Source organism: Notechis scutatus, chromosome 3, assembly GCF_049901735.1.
Source record: "Notechis scutatus isolate UNSWTSFEM ecotype Mainland chromosome 3, rNotScu1.2, whole genome shotgun sequence".
Classification (NCBI taxonomy): domain Eukaryota; kingdom Metazoa; phylum Chordata; class Lepidosauria; order Squamata; family Elapidae; genus Notechis; species Notechis scutatus.
The window spans coordinates 173,816,974-173,838,702 of record NC_142011.1 but is presented as its reverse complement, the minus strand read 5'-3'; the positions used below and the strand labels follow the sequence as shown (position 1 = coordinate 173,838,702).

Below are 21,729 nucleotides of genomic sequence, written 5' to 3'. Positions count from 1 at the left end.
AGGGGTTTTTTAGTCACTTTTTAACTTGTCCTGTTATCCTCTCTCTATTTTTTCTTTTATGTTAGTTTGTATTTTAATGTTTGGTTTTGAAATTTAATAAAGACATTTTTTTAAATAAAAAAGTAAAATCTGCTAGCTATCACTTCCCATTACATTCAAGGAATGCAGGTGACTTCAGTGATTTGAAACAGAAGAAATAGAGACAGCACAGCAATCGAAAACGGGAACAGTCAAGGTCAAGCCAGTATAATATTCTGCCAATTCAAGGATGAGGGATTACACTTTTAACTCAGCAGTGGGGAATTAAAGTTCATGCTAAGGAAACGATAAATTCAGCTTGGTAGTTGTTTGTTAAATACACCATCTGCAGCCAAAGTAAAAAGAAACACTTAGGTTGTGAATCTTTTTGTTAAATTCTGAATTCTACTAGTTGTTTTATTAATTATTATTATGTTAGTTTTATTGTACATAATGTTACTTTTTAAATCCTCTTTTGGTTTTTATTTGTTCTAGGCAATAGGTTATTTTAAGATGACATTAACAGGAATTATAGTTTTAAAAGTATTGTATCAGAAGAGGTAGGCTAGGTGAGGTTTATTTTCTATTGCTATTGGATTTTTTTAGTATGCTCTAAGTAAAAGTTTAAGAGCTGCATCCAACAAGGGCCTTCTGCAGAAAACCTTGCTCTAGATCAAGGGTGTCCAACCTTGGCAACTTTAAGACTTGTGGACTTCAACTCCCAGAATTCCTCAGCCAGCTTTGCTGGCTGAGGAATTCTGGGAGTTGAAGTCCACAAGTCTTAAAGTTGCCAAGGTTGGACACCCTTGATCTAGATGAAGGGTCCAGTTTTCACTGATCTCTTTACCTACCACAACCTTCAGGGTAAGAATATGCTGATTAACAATTCCCAGATTTACTGGAGAGCAAGAAAATTCTAGCAGTTGTAGACCAACAAACTCAAATTACCAAAAAATGGGGAAGACTGACCTAATGAATTAGCATATTTAATTAATAAAGGGATTAACAAAGTGATAAAATATTTAACATAAGTGATATGAGAATATTTGTTACCTCTTTTGCTGTAGTAGGAGTATTAACTAGTGGGTTAGAAGGTAATGATGGTGCCAGACTACTCTGAGATACTGCTAGTGTGTCTTTTAATGCAATATCCTGTTGAAGTTGCTGAGTGGATGCTTGTTCAGATATTTCATCTTCTTCACCTGATGATTCAGTGTGGATTTCATCTGGTGTTTTCCCTTCTGTAGCATCTTCCTCCTCCTCCTCTTCTTCTATTGTTACATAAAAGAGAAAATACACTAACTGGTTTCCCCTAAAATAAAATTTGTTAATAGAGAATCTTTGATTCTAAAGGTTCTGGTTTCTGCTTTTCTAAGTAGGAATATTTGTCTCTGGCCTTATTAAAAGAATTGAATTGCGTCAAAAAAACACAGCCAGCACTCTGAGCAGAATAGTATTTTTGCCTCAGTTCCTGTTCATAGATGTTTCTCTCAACACATAATAAAATTAACAACTTGTTTTTCTGTGAAACCTTCCCAAAGGAGTTTGAGATTTCCTAGAATGGTTGGCACATTGTTTTTTTTAGAAGCAGAACTATTCATCTAATAATCAGAACAGAATAGGAGGAAGTAGCTTGTGTAGAGAGTAGACAAACTATCATAGCAGGCTTTTGACTTTCACTCCTGAGTCCTTTGATTTTTGTCACTGAGTTCTTTATTCCTAGGAAAAATGGGAAGTGCAGTTATAGTCAGGATATGGTCATTGGTCCATGGATAAATTATTAATCATTGCAATTGTATATTACTTAAAATAAAAAAGGTCTCCAGTGGAACAGTCTAAGAATACGTTAGACGTATGGAGTTGCCAAGGGTATCAAGAACATATGCTTACACAATTTGTGTATAAAAAAGGGAAGGGAAATGATTCCCCTTGCCATCAAACTTTCTGTGCTATAATCCCTCTTCCCAATCTGCCTCAAGTTTGTGCTGAAATATAGATATATATTACTTAACAGCAATATAAAGTAGCAATTAAAAAAGCTAAAGGATACCGTCCCACTTCTTTCCTTAAACTCTCAATTTTTATATAACAACTAGGCCTATCACATGATTTTGTACACTATTGGATCAAATATTTGAAATGAAATATTCTATGATGAATATGACAGATTATGATGCAAGTGATTATCTCAGGGCTATGTGGAAACGATTTGTTAGCATTCAGTACTTTTGTTTTTCTAGAAGGGTATTCTGAACTGACTTCATCATACTTTAAATACTGGGTCCAGCTTCACCTTTCTGGTGATAAACATCTCAGTAAACCCACAAAATACCAAATTCTGATAAATGATGGTTTATAAAGAAGTATTTGTGAACTTGAACTGATTTTGGTCTAACTAATATAAATGTGATTAAATACTGTTACCTTCCCATTGAAATGGTACCTGTTTATCTATTCACATTTGAATGCTTTCAAACTGCTAGGTTGGCAGGAGCTGAGGCAAGAACAGGAGCTCAACTTGTCACATAGCCTTGGGTCTCGAATTAAGCAGAGAGTCACACAAACACATTATTTTAGGGTGACATAGCATCACAGACTCCTAATTTAGCTTATTTTAATGGAAAAGTTGCCTTTCTATGTTGATTATATTTGTTCCAATTTTTTTTAAATAGTTGTTTACACTTTTGTTTCTTACTCTTCATTTACCACTACATTTATAAAAACAACAAGGTAAGAGTAGAGAATGAGAAGCTTTCAATTATCACTTTTTCAATAAGATTCCATGAACTTTGACTAACAACAAAATTGACATTCTTTCTTTACAATGGCTGTAAACACTGGATAAATACTACTGTTACTGTATACAAATTCATATACATGATCACAGATACACATGTGAACACACATAAATAACCTGTCAATATTTCTCAGTATAACTTTGGTGGTAATTAACATCTTTTGGGTACAAAAATACACAAAATCAAGCTTGATGACTACCTTTATTCAAGGAACTGTTCTATCATGAATCACTATTGGTAATCATTGCCAACGTTCTGCTAGTCATATAAACAGATCAGACAGAGGTTAATAGCTTTGATGTATCCTGAATGTTGGAATCTTGAAAGATTTACAACACTAATGCCAACACTCAGATTCTATGAAAAAACATATATTTCAGCATACTATCTTAGTCTTCATGAGTTTACTTTTGATTATTAGACATGTAAAATATATCTTTCACTTTTGTAGAATGTCAAAAAGGTCTTTCGATTATTTTTATGACAGGATGTCTTCACAAAAATTGAACACTTCACAGCTAAAAGGAAAATAAGCTTTTTAAGAAAGGGAAACCTACCTCTGTAAAAGTAAATTTCTCTAATTATCTTTTCTTCTCTGTTAAGATTGACTGTGAAGTGGGTCATATTTTCGTAGCCTTTCTCTATTTTTTCCATCTGAAATGCTTTAGAAGCTTCAGTAATTCTAAAATAGAAACACCATTGTGTCATCTGCATTATTTTGCAATGGAACTGTTTAAAAATTGTTCGTTTACAATGAAAATGGTAACATATCTTTACTTACTTTTGTAGCAATGTTTTAGCATTCTGTGAAAAACAAAATATATCAATAAAATACATTATTTAATAACTTGTTCCTTTTCTTTTCAGCATATACATTTAAAGTTAATTCATATATAAAATATTAGAATGCATTTTTTAACAAATAATAGCTGGAATTCTAACCATAACAAGATATTCCACCAAGATAATGCAATTACCCCTTTGGGGTAAACCAAACTAGAAAGTATATTTCGATCCAGAAAGATATTTTAACTGTTAATTTCTCTAGGCCAGGAGTCGCCAACCTTTTGGACCTCAGGGACCACCAAACTCATAATTTTAGATCGCAGGGACCACTAACCAGTTCTGTGGGCATGGCCTAATTTGTGGGTGTGGCTTGGTGGTCATGTGACTGGCTGGGCATGGCTTGTATGTAAATATTATAAATATTTATATAAATATTGAATTTTTTATAAAAAAGAGCAACTTTTACCCAAAACCAGGCAAAGCAGGCAGATTGAGTTCCTCACAGAATCATTTAGTGATCTATCTATCTGCCATCAGCTAGCTCAGTCTCTCAAATTTGCTTGTTGTGAGCCTGCACTGAATTTACGTGCAAGCAAACCTTCAGTCCTAAGGGAGGGTTTGGCTGTGCTGAGTCAAAGATCTAAAGACTAGCTAGAAAGCAAGAAATCTAACCATTTCCTGCTTCCTAGCTAATCTAAATCTCCTGGCACAGCAGAACAGATGATGGTTGGAAAAAGGAAAAATAGCAACTTAGCAAGCAAGTTTACTGGGTAAAGAATGAGTGAGTGGGGAGGGTTCCCACGGGCCATGTGGGCAGCGCAGCCTTGTGTTTCTGTGCAGCCTTGATTAATTGCTTTGTGGGGGTGCTCTGGGGGTGAGATTTCTCTGCGGCCCACCAAAATTTTCTCATGGCCCACCAGTGGGCCGCGGCCCACCGGTTGGCAACCACTGCTCTAGGCCACATTGGACAGCAAGAGACCTTCTTGATGTTGTTAAATTAAAACTTCCAGCATTACAGTTAGCATAGCCATAATAGATGCTAAGAGTTATAAGACATATATCTTGACAACATATAAACAATTACATGTTTCCCATCCTTGTTATACATGTACACATTTCTAAAATCATGCCTGTGATGATTATGATCTGCTATGGTTTGTCCTGTCTGCTACATCACAGCCTGAACATTTAGTTCAATACAGAACAGCAAATCAGTTTTTCCTTGGGTTAAGCAATAATGTAGGCCAATTAATATCACAAATTGCTTGTACCTATAATTCTTGCTTCTTTTGCACTATAGTTTAATGACTGAGATATGCATCAGTTATAAGCTGACAGCAATATAGAATTAGTGCATTTTCATATTCAATTTACCTGATGTACTTAACAGAATGAATTATCAAATTCTAACTTTCTGGTTTGGGAGAGCTCCCAGCTTAAAATAAAAATACATGCTCTAATATGACACACTGTGATTCCTTTGCAAAATCGGAAGGAACTTGAATATGATCTATCAAAATTCAAATTTAAACTTAATTTTTGGGGAAAAAATTGGGTCACTTTGACATAAAACATAATATAACCTAATTATTTCCCTATACAATATGTTGTATTACATTCCAAAGGTTTTTATTATCTTTATTTAATAACCCTAGAATAAATGTTGTTTCAAATGCATATCATTTATCACTTTGAAAAATTTATTTTCCTGTAAGTGATCATTTCATTTCTTCCGACTTTAAGAAAATCCCATAAATCCCATATGGGATGGGCAAAAATACAATGTTTAGATTGAATATGGAAAACTACTGTACAAGTAGATATTCTATAAAACTTACATTTGAGAAGTACCGTATTTATCGGCGTATAACACGCACAGGCGTATAACACGCATCTTCATTTTAAGAGGGAAATTTCAGGAAAGCGCCCGTTTCCCCACTCCCACCCCCGCCGCGCTTCAATCCACAGTGTCCCATTCTGCCTGCCTGCCTGCCTGCCTTAGTTTCTGGTTGTTTGGGAGCAGCTTCGGCTGAGAATAATAACTATTCGCCTCTTTTACTCAGCCGAAGCTGTTCCGATTCAACCATTAACGAGCAGGCAGGCAGGCAGGCAGAACGGAGCACTGCGGGCGGGCGGGCGGGCGGGCGGGTGGGGGTGGGGGAGAAACGGGCGCTTCAGGGAAGCCCCCGCTTCTTTGAAGCAGTTTCTTCCTGTGCTGGTGGAGGAGCGAGAGAGCGACTGACAGAGCTGACCCAGAGAGAAGGACAGGCTTGGTTGCTTCCTCCCCCCTTCTTTCATTTGTGTCCTTGATCCCCGATCCCAGCAGCATTCACCGAAGGCTTCTTAACATTATATCGGCGTATAACACGCATACATCATTTGCCCCCTATTTTCAGGGGGAAAAAAGTGCGTGTTATACGCCGATAAATACGGTACATGATGAACACTCAAATGGTACTTTCCACAGTACTAAGCTATTCTCATTTTAAAAAAAATTTCTGCAACATACCTGTAAAAATACAGCCATTTCTGGCTCTTCCATAAATTGGATGCCTGATTCCACCAGTTTTGATACTGTCTCTAAGTGGTCTGCGTACTTTTTTATCAGAGACCGGACATGTTCCAATTTCTCCTCTTGGCTCCGAGTGATTATTTGTGTCATCTCACCTTTTCGTTCTTCCAATATTGCATACAAATAATCAAATTTTTCACATAGTTGCTCCTTCTGCCTTTTGCAGCATTCCTGTGAATGAATCATTAGCTTTGTGTTAAAAGAATTATGTTGACTACATCTGTTTTTATTTCTATAAATTGAGGGAAAGGCCTCTGCACTGAAAAAGCATTTTCTTTTTTCTTTTAAACCTTCACAGTATCTTGTAGAAGCCAACAAACTTCATTGATTGAGACAAATCACAAAGGTAATATTGAACAAAAAAGGAAATTTAAGGTTTGAACATTCCAAACTAACACACAACTAGATTTGCCTCATAATTAGTACTAATAATGAAACTTTTTTCAAATGCTGATGGTAGAGCTCTAAACATTTCTATTTAAGCTCAAGATCATTTTAATTTTAGAATAAATATTCTAAAAATATAAACTGTAATAGCTTTTAAAATAAATGTTTATACCAAAAGTCTTCAGGGTGACTTGCAAATTCCCCCAAACCCCTCAAAACATTGCCATTTATAATGTTTACAATTACATTACATTATAAATAATAAATAATGTAATGTAATTTGTAAATTATTAAAATTACTTTAGAATTATTTCCCTGGATTGCAATATCTTCTATTACATTATAATTGCAATAGAAGATATTGGAATCTTGAGAAGTAATTCTAATAATTGTATTTAACTAATTTAATACAATGTAATTACATACCATTAAACTAAATCAAAATTTATTTTTGCTTAGGTTCCAATTATAGCTTTGTCCTGGTTATCTCTTTTGAAATATGATTACTTTCCAGGTACGTAATACAGTTTTGCCACTTTAAATACCCTGAAATAAGTTTTCCCTTTCCATAAATTGAAGCCTCAAAAACCCTGTGAAAATTTCCAGAACTAAATATAGTTTAGTAAGATATACTTTGCTTTTGCAAGTGAATAATCAGACTATTTTAATAGCTATGCCTTATTTAAGGTTTTCAGCAGGCCAATTTAAGAAAGGTAATAAAATATGCTATCTGTTCCAGATGGGGAAAGAAAAGTTGCATTTCTACTCAATAGGAAAATGGTTGTATTTAAGTGCCAAGTGTCTATTTGATGTCATAGTGGTGTCTAATGGGCACAAACATTATATGAAGTTAAGAAAAATATTTGAGCTATTACTATAGGGAGAAGAAAGGCTGAGATCTTTATGTTCTATTACTGAGGGACACAAAGTTAGTCAGAATTATGAAAAAGAGCTTCTTTGGCTCACACAGACTATGAAAGATGTGTCCTTGTGAAATTGTTTTGGATCTTCCTTTACCGTATTGCTTTTTGTTGAGCAGAAAAATGTGTTTCCTGTTGATTTCATAGATTTTAGATATAACCTTCTTATATTCATGTTTTCAGTTTTACATTAATTACATTTAAACAATCTTGCACTTGGCATTTTTAATTGGTAAAATCATTCTGTTGTGCAAACATGTAAGAAGTTTGGGGTATTGCCCTTCTAAATAAAGAAAGATAACAAAAACAAAGAAAACAAAATATTAAAAACATAATGAAGGCCAAACCTATTAAATGCTATGAAAATGAAAGGATTTATGAGAATCTGCATTTCTCAGCTTAGCATTTGGAAAAAGTGGGAATTATATGTAAGTAAGTCATTATTGAAAACATATAATATCAGTCTTGGTGATTGCTTCCATTTCCGGTTGGATTGTTTTGTAAAACATTTAACAAAGGTTTTGAATTTATTTAAGAATTTTTCTTTGCTTGCATCTCATTATGGCACAGAGATGTACAAGTGTTCTGCTTTTTACCATTGTGTTCATTTGATCCTTAAACCATATCTGAGGTGGCATCAAATCTCCATAGGTTTACCAGTGCTTTTATTTTTGCCTTATTCTGACACAAGTTTTGCAGTTGGTAAAACTTCATGCATTTCTATCACCATGCTATCAATAGTGCAATTTGGTGATCCCTAAAAGGTGGATCAGCCCAACAGCAATTGGTTTTTAGATTCACCTGTTAGACCTCCCAACTCATTCCTGGGCATTGCTTTGAGCAGAGGAACAATCCACTTCTTTCAAACTGAGTTTTCACTAACTGCACCTGGTCTCTGAAGCATAAGTCACCTTGAAAAACAGCTAATAGTGGAGGTGCCATAGCAGGGGGTGAATGGTAGAGGCAGATCTGGTTGTCTCTCTGCTGCTTTCCAGCACAACTCCCATCACAATGTCATCTTTGCTTGGGTTATTTTTCAGCATGCACTTAGTGCTCTTCTGAATATCAGCTGGGAATTGGGCTGCTTTGAACACAACCACAGACAGCACTTGTAGAAAGTCGTGTTTTGGCAGATGGCTAAACCTAGCAATCTAGTTATCTGTTTAAAACTTGTCTTTCTTTTCTTCCCTCCACATTCTATTCCATATTAAGGAAAATGAATGATGAATGTTTTCCTGCCAGCTATTGACATTTGGTAGGAAGAGAGAAAAGAAAGTCAGTGAAATATGGCAAGCCCCATCCTTAAATGCTTGGTACACTGTAAATAGACAACACTATTTGTTGGCATTGTTTCGATGGTAGTAAGGATTATCAATGGGGATAGCAATTTTTATGTCAATATAGATAGTTTTATGCCCTAATAGATTTCTGCCATCTCGGGATTAAGCTTGACAGTAAGGAAGAGTCCTAAGTTGCTAAAACTTCAATATTACAGCATCTTTCCTTTGGAGAGTGTTTAATTCTCACCGTGAAGGTATACTTGAAAGGCTTGCTATGGTCTGCAAACTCCTGATACTGACACATTTCATCTTTGCAATATGTAGGCTTCCTTTATGCATACTTGCAATATGTGACGTCTTAACTTTTAAATGCTAATATTTTCATACATTCCTTGGCTCAGAACTTTCAGCAATTTTGAACCATGTTTGCTATATTATTTCCTCTCGTACGTTTTGATTATGGAAAGGACTCTGATGGATTTTTTGCAAATTAGAATGATATATTGAGATGTAAGGATTCTTTACCTCATTTTTTTTATTTTAAATCTTTCATTTGGGGATAAAATTTCCATAAATGTGGGATTTTTTTCTTTTTTCTTTTTTTGCTTCAAACCCAAGGCATTTTTAGAAAAAAAAATGGGAAGTTGCAGTTTAGTGCTTGGTCTATTTGTCCAAAAAAACTAAAGACAGGAAGTGAAACAAAAGAGAATGGGGAAGGACTAAATGGGTGTCAAGTAGCATACTCTTTAACTAATACCTTGTAACTGGTTAAGTCTTCCATGTCAGCTATTTTGTGACTGGGAAGTGGGACAATCCCTTTGGAAGCAGTGGAGTCTGTGGGCTTACAGGGCAAATGGTCAGTTTGAGAAAAAGAGGTTCTGTTGTTGCTTTCACATCCAGAAGGGCAGCGCTTTGCAAAGCAGTGCTGCCTTTGTCATTATGATAAAAGCAGCAGAATCTTGCAAATCCCTATGCTTGCTAGCTTTTCGTGGGAGCAGAGCACATACTGTATTATAGAGAGCAAGGAAGATAGATTCATGGATCTTAGTGCTTCAGGTCAGCAATAGGGGCTGAAACATTTTTCAAGTCTTGACAAACAGAGATTGTCGTGATTCATTGAAATGTAAGGAAGGGGAGAAGGTACAGCACAATCCAACTTGCAAGGTTCTCCATAAAAGTAGTTTTAGCCTTCCTGTGGAGTTGATTTCCTGGCCTGGTTAACTAGTGCAGCAAACACCAACCCCAGAGACTAAAAATTTCAAAAATGTCTACTGGTTCCAGAAGACTGGCAGCTCTAGACAACATAAGTGGAAGTTGCGTAGAGTGGGTTTTGAGCAATAAGAACTATTTCTCAGAAAGAAAGACTTATGCAACCTAAAACTGTGGATTTCCTCATCTACACACCATTTGGATGACCACATTTTAAACCTTCACAGTATCTTGTGCACAGAAACCAACAAACTTCATTGATTGAGACAAATCACAAAGGTAATAGTTAAAAGAACTGGCAACTATGACTTGAACAAAAAAAGGAAATTTAAGGTTTGAACATTCCAAACTAACACACAACTAGATTTGCCTCATAATTAGTACTAATAATGAAACTTTTTTCAAATGCTGATGGTAGAGCTCTAAACATTTCTATTTAAGCTCAAGATCATTTTAATTTTAGAATAAATATTCTAAAAATATAAACTGTAATAGCTTTTAAAATAAATGTTTATACCAAAAGTCTTCAGGGTGACTTGCAAATTCCCCCAAACCCCTCAAAACATTGCCATTTATAATGTTTACAATTACATTACATTATAAATAATAAATAATGTAATGTAATTTGTAAATTATTAAAATTACTTTAGAATTATTTCCCTGGATTGCAATATCTTCTATTACATTATAATTGCAATAGAAGATATTGGAATCTTGAGAAGTAATTCTAATAATTGTATTTAACTAATTTAATACAATGTAATTACATACCATTAAACTAAATCAAAATTTATTTTTGCTTAGGTTCCAATTATAGCTTTGTCCTGGTTATCTCTTTTGAAATATGATTACTTTCCAGGTACGTAATACAGTTTTGCCACTTTAAATACCCTGAAATAAGTTTTCCCTTTCCATAAATTGAAGCCTCAAAAACCCTGTGAAAATTTCCAGAACTAAATATAGTTTAGTAAGATATACTTTGCTTTTGCAAGTGAATAATCAGACTATTTTAATAGCTATGCCTTATTTAAGGTTTTCAGCAGGCCAATTTAAGAAAGGTAATAAAATATGCTATCTGTTCCAGATGGGGAAAGAAAAGTTGCATTTCTACTCAATAGGAAAATGGTTGTATTTAAGTGCCAAGTGTCTATTTGATGTCATAGTGGTGTCTAATGGGCACAAACATTATATGAAGTTAAGAAAAATATTTGAGCTATTACTATAGGGAGAAGAAAGGCTGAGATCTTTATGTTCTATTACTGAGGGACACAAAGTTAGTCAGAATTATGAAAAAGAGCTTCTTTGGCTCACACAGACTATGAAAGATGTGTCCTTGTGAAATTGTTTTGGATCTTCCTTTACCGTATTGCTTTTTGTTGAGCAGAAAAATGTGTTTCCTGTTGATTTCATAGATTTTAGATATAACCTTCTTATATTCATGTTTTCAGTTTTACATTAATTACATTTAAACAATCTTGCACTTGGCATTTTTAATTGGTAAAATCATTCTGTTGTGCAAACATGTAAGAAGTTTGGGGTATTGCCCTTCTAAATAAAGAAAGATAACAAAAACAAAGAAAACAAAATATTAAAAACATAATGAAGGCCAAACCTATTAAATGCTATGAAAATGAAAGGATTTATGAGAATCTGCATTTCTCAGCTTAGCATTTGGAAAAAGTGGGAATTATATGTAAGTAAGTCATTATTGAAAACATATAATATCAGTCTTGGTGATTGCTTCCATTTCCGGTTGGATTGTTTTGTAAAACATTTAACAAAGGTTTTGAATTTATTTAAGAATTTTTCTTTGCTTGCATCTCATTATGGCACAGAGATGTACAAGTGTTCTGCTTTTTACCATTGTGTTCATTTGATCCTTAAACCATATCTGAGGTGGCATCAAATCTCCATAGGTTTACCAGTGCTTTTATTTTTGCCTTATTCTGACACAAGTTTTGCAGTTGGTAAAACTTCATGCATTTCTATCACCATGCTATCAATAGTGCAATTTGGTGATCCCTAAAAGGTGGATCAGCCCAACAGCAATTGGTTTTTAGATTCACCTGTTAGACCTCCCAACTCATTCCTGGGCATTGCTTTGAGCAGAGGAACAATCCACTTCTTTCAAACTGAGTTTTCACTAACTGCACCTGGTCTCTGAAGCATAAGTCACCTTGAAAAACAGCTAATAGTGGAGGTGCCATAGCAGGGGGTGAATGGTAGAGGCAGATCTGGTTGTCTCTCTGCTGCTTTCCAGCACAACTCCCATCACAATGTCATCTTTGCTTGGGTTATTTTTCAGCATGCACTTAGTGCTCTTCTGAATATCAGCTGGGAATTGGGCTGCTTTGAACACAACCACAGACAGCACTTGTAGAAAGTCGTGTTTTGGCAGATGGCTAAACCTAGCAATCTAGTTATCTGTTTAAAACTTGTCTTTCTTTTCTTCCCTCCACATTCTATTCCATATTAAGGAAAATGAATGATGAATGTTTTCCTGCCAGCTATTGACATTTGGTAGGAAGAGAGAAAAAGAAAGTCAGTGAAATATGGCAAGCCCCATCCTTAAATGCTTGGTACACTGTAAATAGACAACACTATTTGTTGGCATTGTTTCGATGGTAGTAAGGATTATCAATGGGGATAGCAATTTTTATGTCAATATAGATAGTTTTATGCCCTAATAGATTTCTGCCATCTCGGGGATTAAGCTTGACAGTAAGGAAGAGTCCTAAGTTGCTAAAACTTCAATATTACAGCATCTTTCCTTTGGAGAGTGTTTAATTCTCACCGTGAAGGTATACTTGAAAGGCTTGCTATGGTCTGCAAACTCCTGATACTGACACATTTCATCTTTGCAATATGTAGGCTTCCTTTATGCATACTTGCAATATGTGACGTCTTAACTTTTAAATGCTAATATTTTCATACATTCCTTGGCTCAGAACTTTCAGCAATTTTGAACCATGTTTGCTATATTATTTCCTCTCGTACGTTTTGATTATGGAAAGGACTCTGATGGATTTTTTGCAAATTAGAATGATATATTGAGATGTAAGGATTCTTTACCTCATTTTTTTTATTTTAAATCTTTCATTTGGGGATAAAATTTCCATAAATGTGGGATTTTTTTCTTTTTTCTTTTTTTGCTTCAAACCCAAGGCATTTTTAGAAAAAAAAATGGGAAGTTGCAGTTTAGTGCTTGGTCTATTTGTCCAAAAAAACTAAAGACAGGAAGTGAAACAAAAGAGAATGGGGAAGGACTAAATGGGTGTCAAGTAGCATACTCTTTAACTAATACCTTGTAACTGGTTAAGTCTTCCATGTCAGCTATTTTGTGACTGGGAAGTGGGACAATCCCTTTGGAAGCAGTGGAGTCTGTGGGCTTACAGGGCAAATGGTCAGTTTGAGAAAAAGAGGTTCTGTTGTTGCTTTCACATCCAGAAGGGCAGCGCTTTGCAAAGCAGTGCTGCCTTTGTCATTATGATAAAAGCAGCAGAATCTTGCAAATCCCTATGCTTGCTAGCTTTTCGTGGGAGCAGAGCACATACTGTATTATAGAGAGCAAGGAAGATAGATTCATGGATCTTAGTGCTTCAGGTCAGCAATAGGGGCTGAAACATTTTTCAAGTCTTGACAAACAGAGATTGTCGTGATTCATTGAAATGTAAGGAAGGGGAGAAGGTACAGCACAATCCAACTTGCAAGGTTCTCCATAAAAGTAGTTTTAGCCTTCCTGTGGAGTTGATTTCCTGGCCTGGTTAACTAGTGCAGCAAACACCAACCCCAGAGACTAAAAATTTCAAAAATGTCTACTGGTTCCAGAAGACTGGCAGCTCTAGACAACATAAGTGGAAGTTGCGTAGAGTGGGTTTTGAGCAATAAGAACTATTTCTCAGAAAGAAAGACTTATGCAACCTAAAACTGTGGATTTCCTCATCTACACACCATTTGGATGACCACATTGGAACAAAAAACCAAAATACCACTTTTAAGCTGCACAGTCACAAACCTGTAGCTTTTATTATTTGTAAATAAATATATTATTATATAGTATAGTACAATGTCCTAGATTTTTGGGGAGATCTTGATGCATGTGAAGGCCAGTTAAAAGAACTGGCAACTATGACTTCAAATTGTTATGAAAAGATATTATTATTATTAATAATAATAATAATAATAATAATAATAATAATAATAATAATAATAATAATTTGGTTTAATTGTATTAAATAGTGTTTGCTTACTTCAACTGTTCTGCAGGTTTCCTCCAGCTGAGTTACAATTCCTTGTACTCTGTCATTACTTCCCACGAGCACAGCGATCCCATCACTAAGTTCAGACTGCGAAATAAAATAAACATATGTGGTGCTTTGAGAAGATATAAAGCATGGTACTAATCTAATTTTTTAAATTCTATAATCATTAAAACTTTCCTAAAAGGGTATTGAAAAAGTATATATTATGTTTAGTTACTAAGGAGATGCAACCTAATTTTCAAAATTCCTCATTAATAAAATTGCTGAATATAATACTTTTGCAAAATATGAAGTTATTATAACAATTTTATTTAACTGAGGTTTTTTCTTTTCATATTGAAATCTGATTTGCATGATTTAATTCTCCAACTAAAATATTTTAGACAGTTTCATGTTAATTATTCTGTCCTTTTCATCTTTTCATATTGTGTCCTGTGATTTTTAGAACATACAACAGTATCTTTTACTATAAACATACAATAAGAATAGCGTCTATATATTCACAATACAGAAATATTAATTGTCACTTGTGACAGGAAATCTAGTGATTGATATGCATAAGTATAACACTTTCTATTTGGATACTTTTTCTAAGCACTATTTTTCATGTGTTATTTCAGAATAGGAGAACATAATGTTTATCAGTACACATGTACAGCTTTAATATTGATAAATATAATAATGGGCTTCTTCTTCTAAAAGCTCTGCTTATAAACTGGCTCTTTATCATGGCAGCCTCAGCAAGGCTTTCAAGAAATTGTGTTGCATTTCTCATGAGGATATTCCATATAAACAGCTGTTTCATGAATGCTGTGTTAAAAATAAATAGACCTTTAACAGATGGCAGCAAAGGATTCTGGGAGCATTACTGAACTTTTCTATCCCATGTCCAATAAATTATTGGCAAAATAAAAAATCTTAATAACTAAACAACAATAACAGACAGACAGACAGACAGAAATATATTGGTTTGCAGATAGAAGCATCTTCAGAATAATAGCCAGAATCTGATATCAAAGACTGAAAATGTTTGTATATAACTTTTTAAAGAATTGCTAGATTCAGACTAGTAATATTTCAGAGTAGAAGAAAAACAACAGTAATCAAATATAATTAGAAGGACAGTGGCCAACAGCAACCGGCTGACAGTGGGTGGAACAAGTATTTCAGCTTGCCCTGTGGCTCCAGTGATGGGATTCAAATTTTTTTACTACCGGTTCTGTGGGCATGGCTTGGTGGGCATGGCAGGGGAAGAATACTGCAAAATCCCATTCCCTCCCCACCCCACTAACCTGCTTTACAGCTCTGTTCTATTGTGAAGGGCAATAAAAGAAGACCCAGCCGATCATCTGGGACTTGGGAGGCAGAGAACAGATGGAGGCGGGACCAGTCAGAGGTGGTATTTGCCGGTTCTCCAAACTACTCAAAATTTCCGCTACTGGTTTTCCAGAACTGGTCAAAACCTGCTGAATGCCACCTCTGTGTGGCACCCAGACTTCAATCGGATGAAGACTGAGACTACTCCATGTATATTGCTAGCACTTGAAGCTATCAGTGAAAAATTTAAAACATCTGCATTCTACTATTTATACTGCTTTCATGTCACATTTAGGAACATTGTGAAAAGATAAAAAGGAGTTCCACTGATGCAGACTATGTTAGTCTGAAATGTCAGGGAAACTCACTGGCTTTAACTGGAATCACCGTTTGTTGCCTATCTGGAAGGAACATGTTTGCTGCTTCAGAGTTACGTGAGTAGCTTTGTTTGTCAGACAAGAGTTCCAATCACTCCAAGTGAGGCTAACATGGAGGGGTTGTGTGCATCTTTTGGGTATGTTGCAAATTGGTGGGTGTGGTATAGAAGCCCTGCCTTTTTTGTATACAAATTCAGAGCTGCTGGAAATGGGGCAAGTTTTGATTGTAATGCTGTGCCCACCATATTGCAGATTTTGGCCATCTGAAGAACTCTCCAGAAGATATTTTGTTGTGGGCTGTATAGACATGTCATTGGAAGGGATGTATAGTTGGGAAAAGTGGTAAAATGTATGGCATAACATTGTGACACTGTCTCCTTCTTGATGTTATGATACATATTTCATCATTTTGGTGCTGCTAGGGTTAAGAATTTATGCTTATGGTGCGTTGCATTTAATATGGAAATGAAATTTATATTAGGAGTTTCATTTCATAGGGAACAAAGACGGAAGAAATTCGGTATTTATTATAAGGATGCTCAATACATGATGGCAACTATGTGAAAAACAAAAAGAAATGCTTCTATGATACCAGACCAATTTGGAAGCCATGAAATTAGACCATTTCTCCAGTAACCACTCGGATTGATTATGTGGCATGGGAGATCTGTACACCAATAACATATAGTGGTTGTTCTGGCAAAAAATTGAATTAATTTGGAAATTCCTCAAACAAAATTTCACTTTTTCTCCATCATGATTATTTGTGACATTGAGAGTTTCAGTCCATTACCGCTTCAAGGCACCATATTTGGAATGGCAGCATAGGCTCAAATATTTCACATTAATTGTAATTGTGTGCCTGCCAGCTGGAGCAACAGATTGAGTAGATTTTTAAAAACCCTTCAAGGACCTAAGTTCCAAACAAGATAACTTCAGTAGAAAATAATTATGTACTTTCAGTAATGCATTCTTATAACTTAATTTTATAAACAGGAGAGTTATACTCTAAATGAAAAGCCATTAAAAAAAGAATATTTTTTTTTTTTACCTTCTGCCTTTGGTACACATTCGAGAGGGGAGCAACCTGACAGTCTTTATGAGCACCAAAAACTTTGCACATGGAACAGGTGGGCACTTCACAATTCAGGCAATAAATATTAATTTTCTCATCTTCATGTTCTTCACACATTGGCTGCTCAGTTTTTCTTTCAGGCCTGTGAATGGAATTACTTTAGGAGAAAAAAGCAAATCCAAACCAAAACGATTAAAAAACTAAAGATCAAATCAAAGAGGCAGATAAGAATATTTCTCTATTTGGAAGGTAACTATGAGACTGATAGCAGGTCTCTGGCATCATAGGGGAAGCAAACAAATTCCTATTATTTTATTTATTAATTAGGTATTAATTCTGTTTTTGTTACATTAATAATAACTCAAGATGGCAATCATATATAATATTCCTTCCTCCTCTTATTTACCCTACAACAACAACCCTGTGAGGTGTGTTGAGCTGAGAGAGAGAGAATGACAAGCCCAACATTACCTAGCCAGCTTTCATGTCTAAGAAAGGTCTAGACCAGGGGTGTCCAACCTTGGCAACTTTAAGACTTGTGGACTTCAACTCCCAGAATTCCTCAGCCAGCTGTGCTGGCTGAGGAATTCTGGGAGTTGAAGTCCACAAGTCTTAAAGTTGCCAAGGTTGGACACCCCTGGTCTAGACTCTAGAACTCACAGTCTCCTGGTTTCTAGGCCAGCACCTTAACCACCACTAAACAGTTTTACCCAACGGATTCTTTTCAATGAAGATGTTAGGAAGTGAATCTGTGACAACCTGCATGCAAGTGTATGCTTCCTATTGAACAATTGGTCTCTCCCCAATAGAACAGGATGCAATATAAGGAAATAAAGGCCCTGAGAATGAAAAGATTTCTGGGGATAAAGGAGAAAGTCCCACTGATCTAAAGGAATTGTTTCTCATTAAAAATATAAAAGACTTGTGGGTTGAAAAATGCCACAAATAATGTATTTAAAACAAGCTATCCTGTAATGGAGCGAAAAATGGAAAGGACATGAATATTTGGAAAGGCCTCTATGAAAAGTTAAAAGGCTGTTTTCTGTAAATGTTACTTGGCAAATATCCCAAATAATTTGCCTCCTTATGCTAAAGCACCAATATAAAACATTTTTTATGCCCAGTTGTGGGAAGTAACTTAAAGCATCTTCTACCTAAGGGAAGTCTAAGGCCACTCCCATACCAGCAGCACTCCCATACCAGGAGCAGTTCCCAGTGGTGGGAATTTTTACTACCGGTTCTGTGGGCGTGACTTGGTGGGCGTGGCAGGGGAAGGATACTGTAAAATCTCCAGTCAAGGGTGGTATTTGCCAATTCTCCGAACTACTCAAAATTTCCACTACTGGTTCTCCAGAACTGGTCAGAACCTGCTGAATACCACCTCTGGGTTCCACCTCATTCTCCATCAGTCACAAAGCATTATCTCAACAGGGGAAGAAGTCAAATTCAGACAAAGATATGGGATGCCATAAACCAATCAGACATCACAATATTTCTTTCTGTCAGATTAATAGTAGAATACAAAGAATACAGTAGTATCTGGTCAGTGACCATCTCCCTGAGCCATTACCAACTGCCAGATGTGGTCCATAGGCCATAAAATGCCCAAGTCTGTTTTAAACAGTTTCTTTTATTGTTCCTCACCTACAGACAGAAATCTTGCTAAACCAAAGCAACTACTCACATCATTAAAGATATACTCTGAGAATTGCTAGGGCGGAGCTGCCTTACTTTCTTTCTCTCAACTCCTCTCTCCTGGGAATCCAGACTACATTCTACCACATCTCCTTAGTATACAGAGTCTATTAGACATTCGTATTAAACAAACTGTCCTAAAAGCAAGACCCACAATACATGTTGTGAAATTAAGCAAATTGTTTAATTTTGTGGACTTTCATCATTTGCAACATTGCGACTCATTTGAATAAGTCATTTTTATAATGTAGTTAATAAAAGCACAAAGATAATTTTTTGCTGAAGAATCAGTGGACCTTGTTTTCATGATAGCCATTTTTCAGAATAAGTCTTTCATATAATATCTATTATATTGCTTTGAATTAATTAGAACAGTAATATACAACCATAAATATTACTATGTTTATAAATTATTACATATTTGATTTAAACTTCAAAGAAAGAAATCAGCATGACCAATTTACTATTGAATCTTATATAATTGTCTTGGGTCGCACGGTCTAATTTGATACATACCATTCATATAATGAGCCATTTTTGAAAGCACAAGGAATTTTTCTTGATCTTAAACTCAAGGAATAGATATCAAACTACCCTGATTAAAATGTCTGAAGAAAAGTGACCTTAAGTTCTTTACAAACTGAGACCCAGGCTAGTAATACAGCAGAATAAAGTAAAGACTCATATAAAAGACTAATATCAATAATAATGATCTTTATGTAGTTGTTAAACAAGGAGACAACATCCTTAAATCCTATTTTATATTGACTCCTCCACTCTCTAATTCCACTCTCCTTTCCCCTCCCCTCCCCTTTCTCAATGCTGAATGTCTGCATGCGTCTTTTAAAATTCCCATACAGTAGTATAGCATAATTCCAAGTATTATTATTACAGTTGTCGAAATATTATTGCTGTCTAATAGTCTTGACCTGGACAAAAAAGTCTAGTGTATATAACAAACTGCTGAAATAAGGTATTTACCTTTGGAACCCCTTCCTAAAGTTGCTAAACTTCAGACATATATTTAGGGTATTTTCTCCCATTTGTGAAAATTTGGCATGAGTCAAATTGTGTTTTAAGCTTCTTGATCAACACAAGAGATAGGCTTGTAGCCAGTGGTGGGATTAATTTTTTTTTACTACCGGTTCCGTGGGTGTGGCTTGGTGGGCATGGCATGGCTTGGTGGGTGTGGCTTGGTGGGAGTGGCAGGGGAAAGATACTGCAAAATCTCCATTCCCACCCCATTCCAGGGGGAAGATTACCACCAGTTCTCCGAACGACTCAAAATTTCTGCTACCTGTTCTACAGAACTGGTTAGAACCTGCTGAATACCACCTCTGCTTGTAGCCGAAACATAAGCAATTTGTGGGGTCAGGTAGATGCCAAGAAGTGGAAAAAAGAAGAGCACAGAAGCAGGCATTAGGCCTCTTTTTGCTGCTATTAATTTTTAGCTTTTTAAAAGGACCCCCTAAAAAGTAGTGCTCGGCAAGATAGGCCTATAGGACACATAACAATAGCAAAAAAACCTTAGTGTCTAGAATTACTTCTTGGGCAATTAGAAAGACCTGATGAAGACTGCTGTTCATAGTTATTTCAAGTTTCCCTTTATAACTGCTTAGCATTAAAACTCCCAGGCCTGAATTTTCCAGAATTCTCTGCTTTTGACTCTTGAGAAATCTAATTCCATGTATTTCAAAGGCAAACATCACTAAGTTAAACGGGATTGTTAAATGATCTTTCAAAGATAGAAATGGTTAATTACCTGGAAGATTCCTGTTTGTATATATCAATTATATTTTCCACCAGCAGGTTTCTTTGAAGGCCATACACTCCATGCCTGTCAAGAACTACTTCATGTCTACAGGAGGGGCAGCGAAATCGACCTCCTGAAGCCACAGTGGTACCTCCTCTGATTGGTAGATATGGATTGGAGGCCTGTTCTTGCCAAGCAGTGAAACGAAATTGTAAAGCTAATTGTATATTATTTCTCAATCATTCTGCACATCACAAGATGCCTATCAGACCATCTACTTAAGGTATGATCTAATGGTTTAATGTAGTCACTGTTATGGTATTAGTGGACTTCACATGAGATCAAATCTCAAAAAAGTAGAAAAAAAGATAAATAAGTTTCAGTATCATTTTGTTCAATGCTTGGAAGCTAATAATATGCAAAGTAAGCTAGAGAGAAATTTGCCATTTTTAGAGGTGTTGAGGAACAACAGGAATGAGTTTAAGTGTTAATAGCTCTAAATACTTGAAATAACAGTTCAGTTCCTATAAATAAAAGGGACATTTCCAAATGCAAGGGATCCAAAATCACACATAAGATAAATAACAAACAACTTTTCCTCTAATTAATTTTCTCCTTATTTAAATAAAATCCTGGTAATTAAATCAACACTGTAATATTCTCCTGGTTTTGTAGTATGAGATCACTAAGCTAGATATAATGTTAATTGGAGGCGTAAATGTTTAAATCAACATACCTGGAAGATATCGCTGGCACATTTTCTACAGAGGTTGTGCTGACATGGAAGGATAACCACTGGCTTAGTAAACATTTCTAAACAGATGGGACAAATAAGCTGCTTCTCCAAGTTATCCATAGTTTGCTGCTCTTTAGAAAAAGACTTATAATTCAGAGTGGCGCTCATCTCCTGCCGATTGCAAGGCGCACAGGCTCAGAATCAGGGTGCTTCCGGGTTAGGTCGCTCAAAAGAATTCCAAAGCTAGCAAGATCAAATGTCCTTTGAAAAGCTTTCCCTGGAGGACATTGTTTTAATGGAGAGCAAAAGGAGCGGAGTTTATTTTAGAAGCAGGACTCAATTGGCTGCCAGACTCACTTTCTCCATATATGCCTCTGACACAAGGACAGATTTAGACAGGTGACAGCCTACAAGAGTGAGAGAACCACATTCTTGTGTTTGGAATGGAAGGGGGCAGGGAAAGGGGAAAAGGAGGAAGATTTTGACAGTTGCCAGCAACGTCTCCACAGATGTACAACTCTGTCTTTGGAAAAACTAGTGTGTT

The 21,729-nt window shown here is 35.7% G+C and overlaps 1 protein-coding gene across 6 annotated transcripts in view; it reads right to left on the bottom strand.

The window, feature by feature from the left end:
• TRIM55 (tripartite motif containing 55) overlaps nt 1–21,495 on the bottom strand; it is a 43,162-nt gene extending 21,667 nt beyond the window's left edge. For 2 of the 6 annotated variants that reach the window (XM_087961800.1, XM_087961798.1), the window contains exons 1-8: nt 21,186–21,495; nt 20,459–20,631; nt 16,978–17,143; nt 14,221–14,316; nt 6,112–6,345; nt 3,598–3,620; nt 3,374–3,498; nt 1,072–1,289 (exon numbers count right to left, since the gene is read on the bottom strand). In XM_087961800.1, coding sequence (XP_087817926.1) covers nt 1,072–1,289; nt 3,374–3,498; nt 3,598–3,620; nt 6,112–6,345; nt 14,221–14,316; nt 16,978–17,143; nt 20,459–20,631; nt 21,186–21,353 — 1,203 coding nt within the window. In that variant the 5' untranslated portion in view covers nt 21,354–21,495. Of the gene's footprint in view, nt 1–1,071; nt 1,290–3,373; nt 3,499–3,597; nt 3,621–6,111; nt 6,346–14,220; nt 14,317–16,977; nt 17,159–20,458; nt 20,632–21,185 lie in introns of all 6 variants that reach the window. The other 4 variants (XM_087961802.1, XM_087961801.1, XM_087961799.1 and 1 more) reach the window with 3 other exon arrangements.
• Between the last annotated feature and the right edge of the window lie 234 nt (nt 21,496–21,729).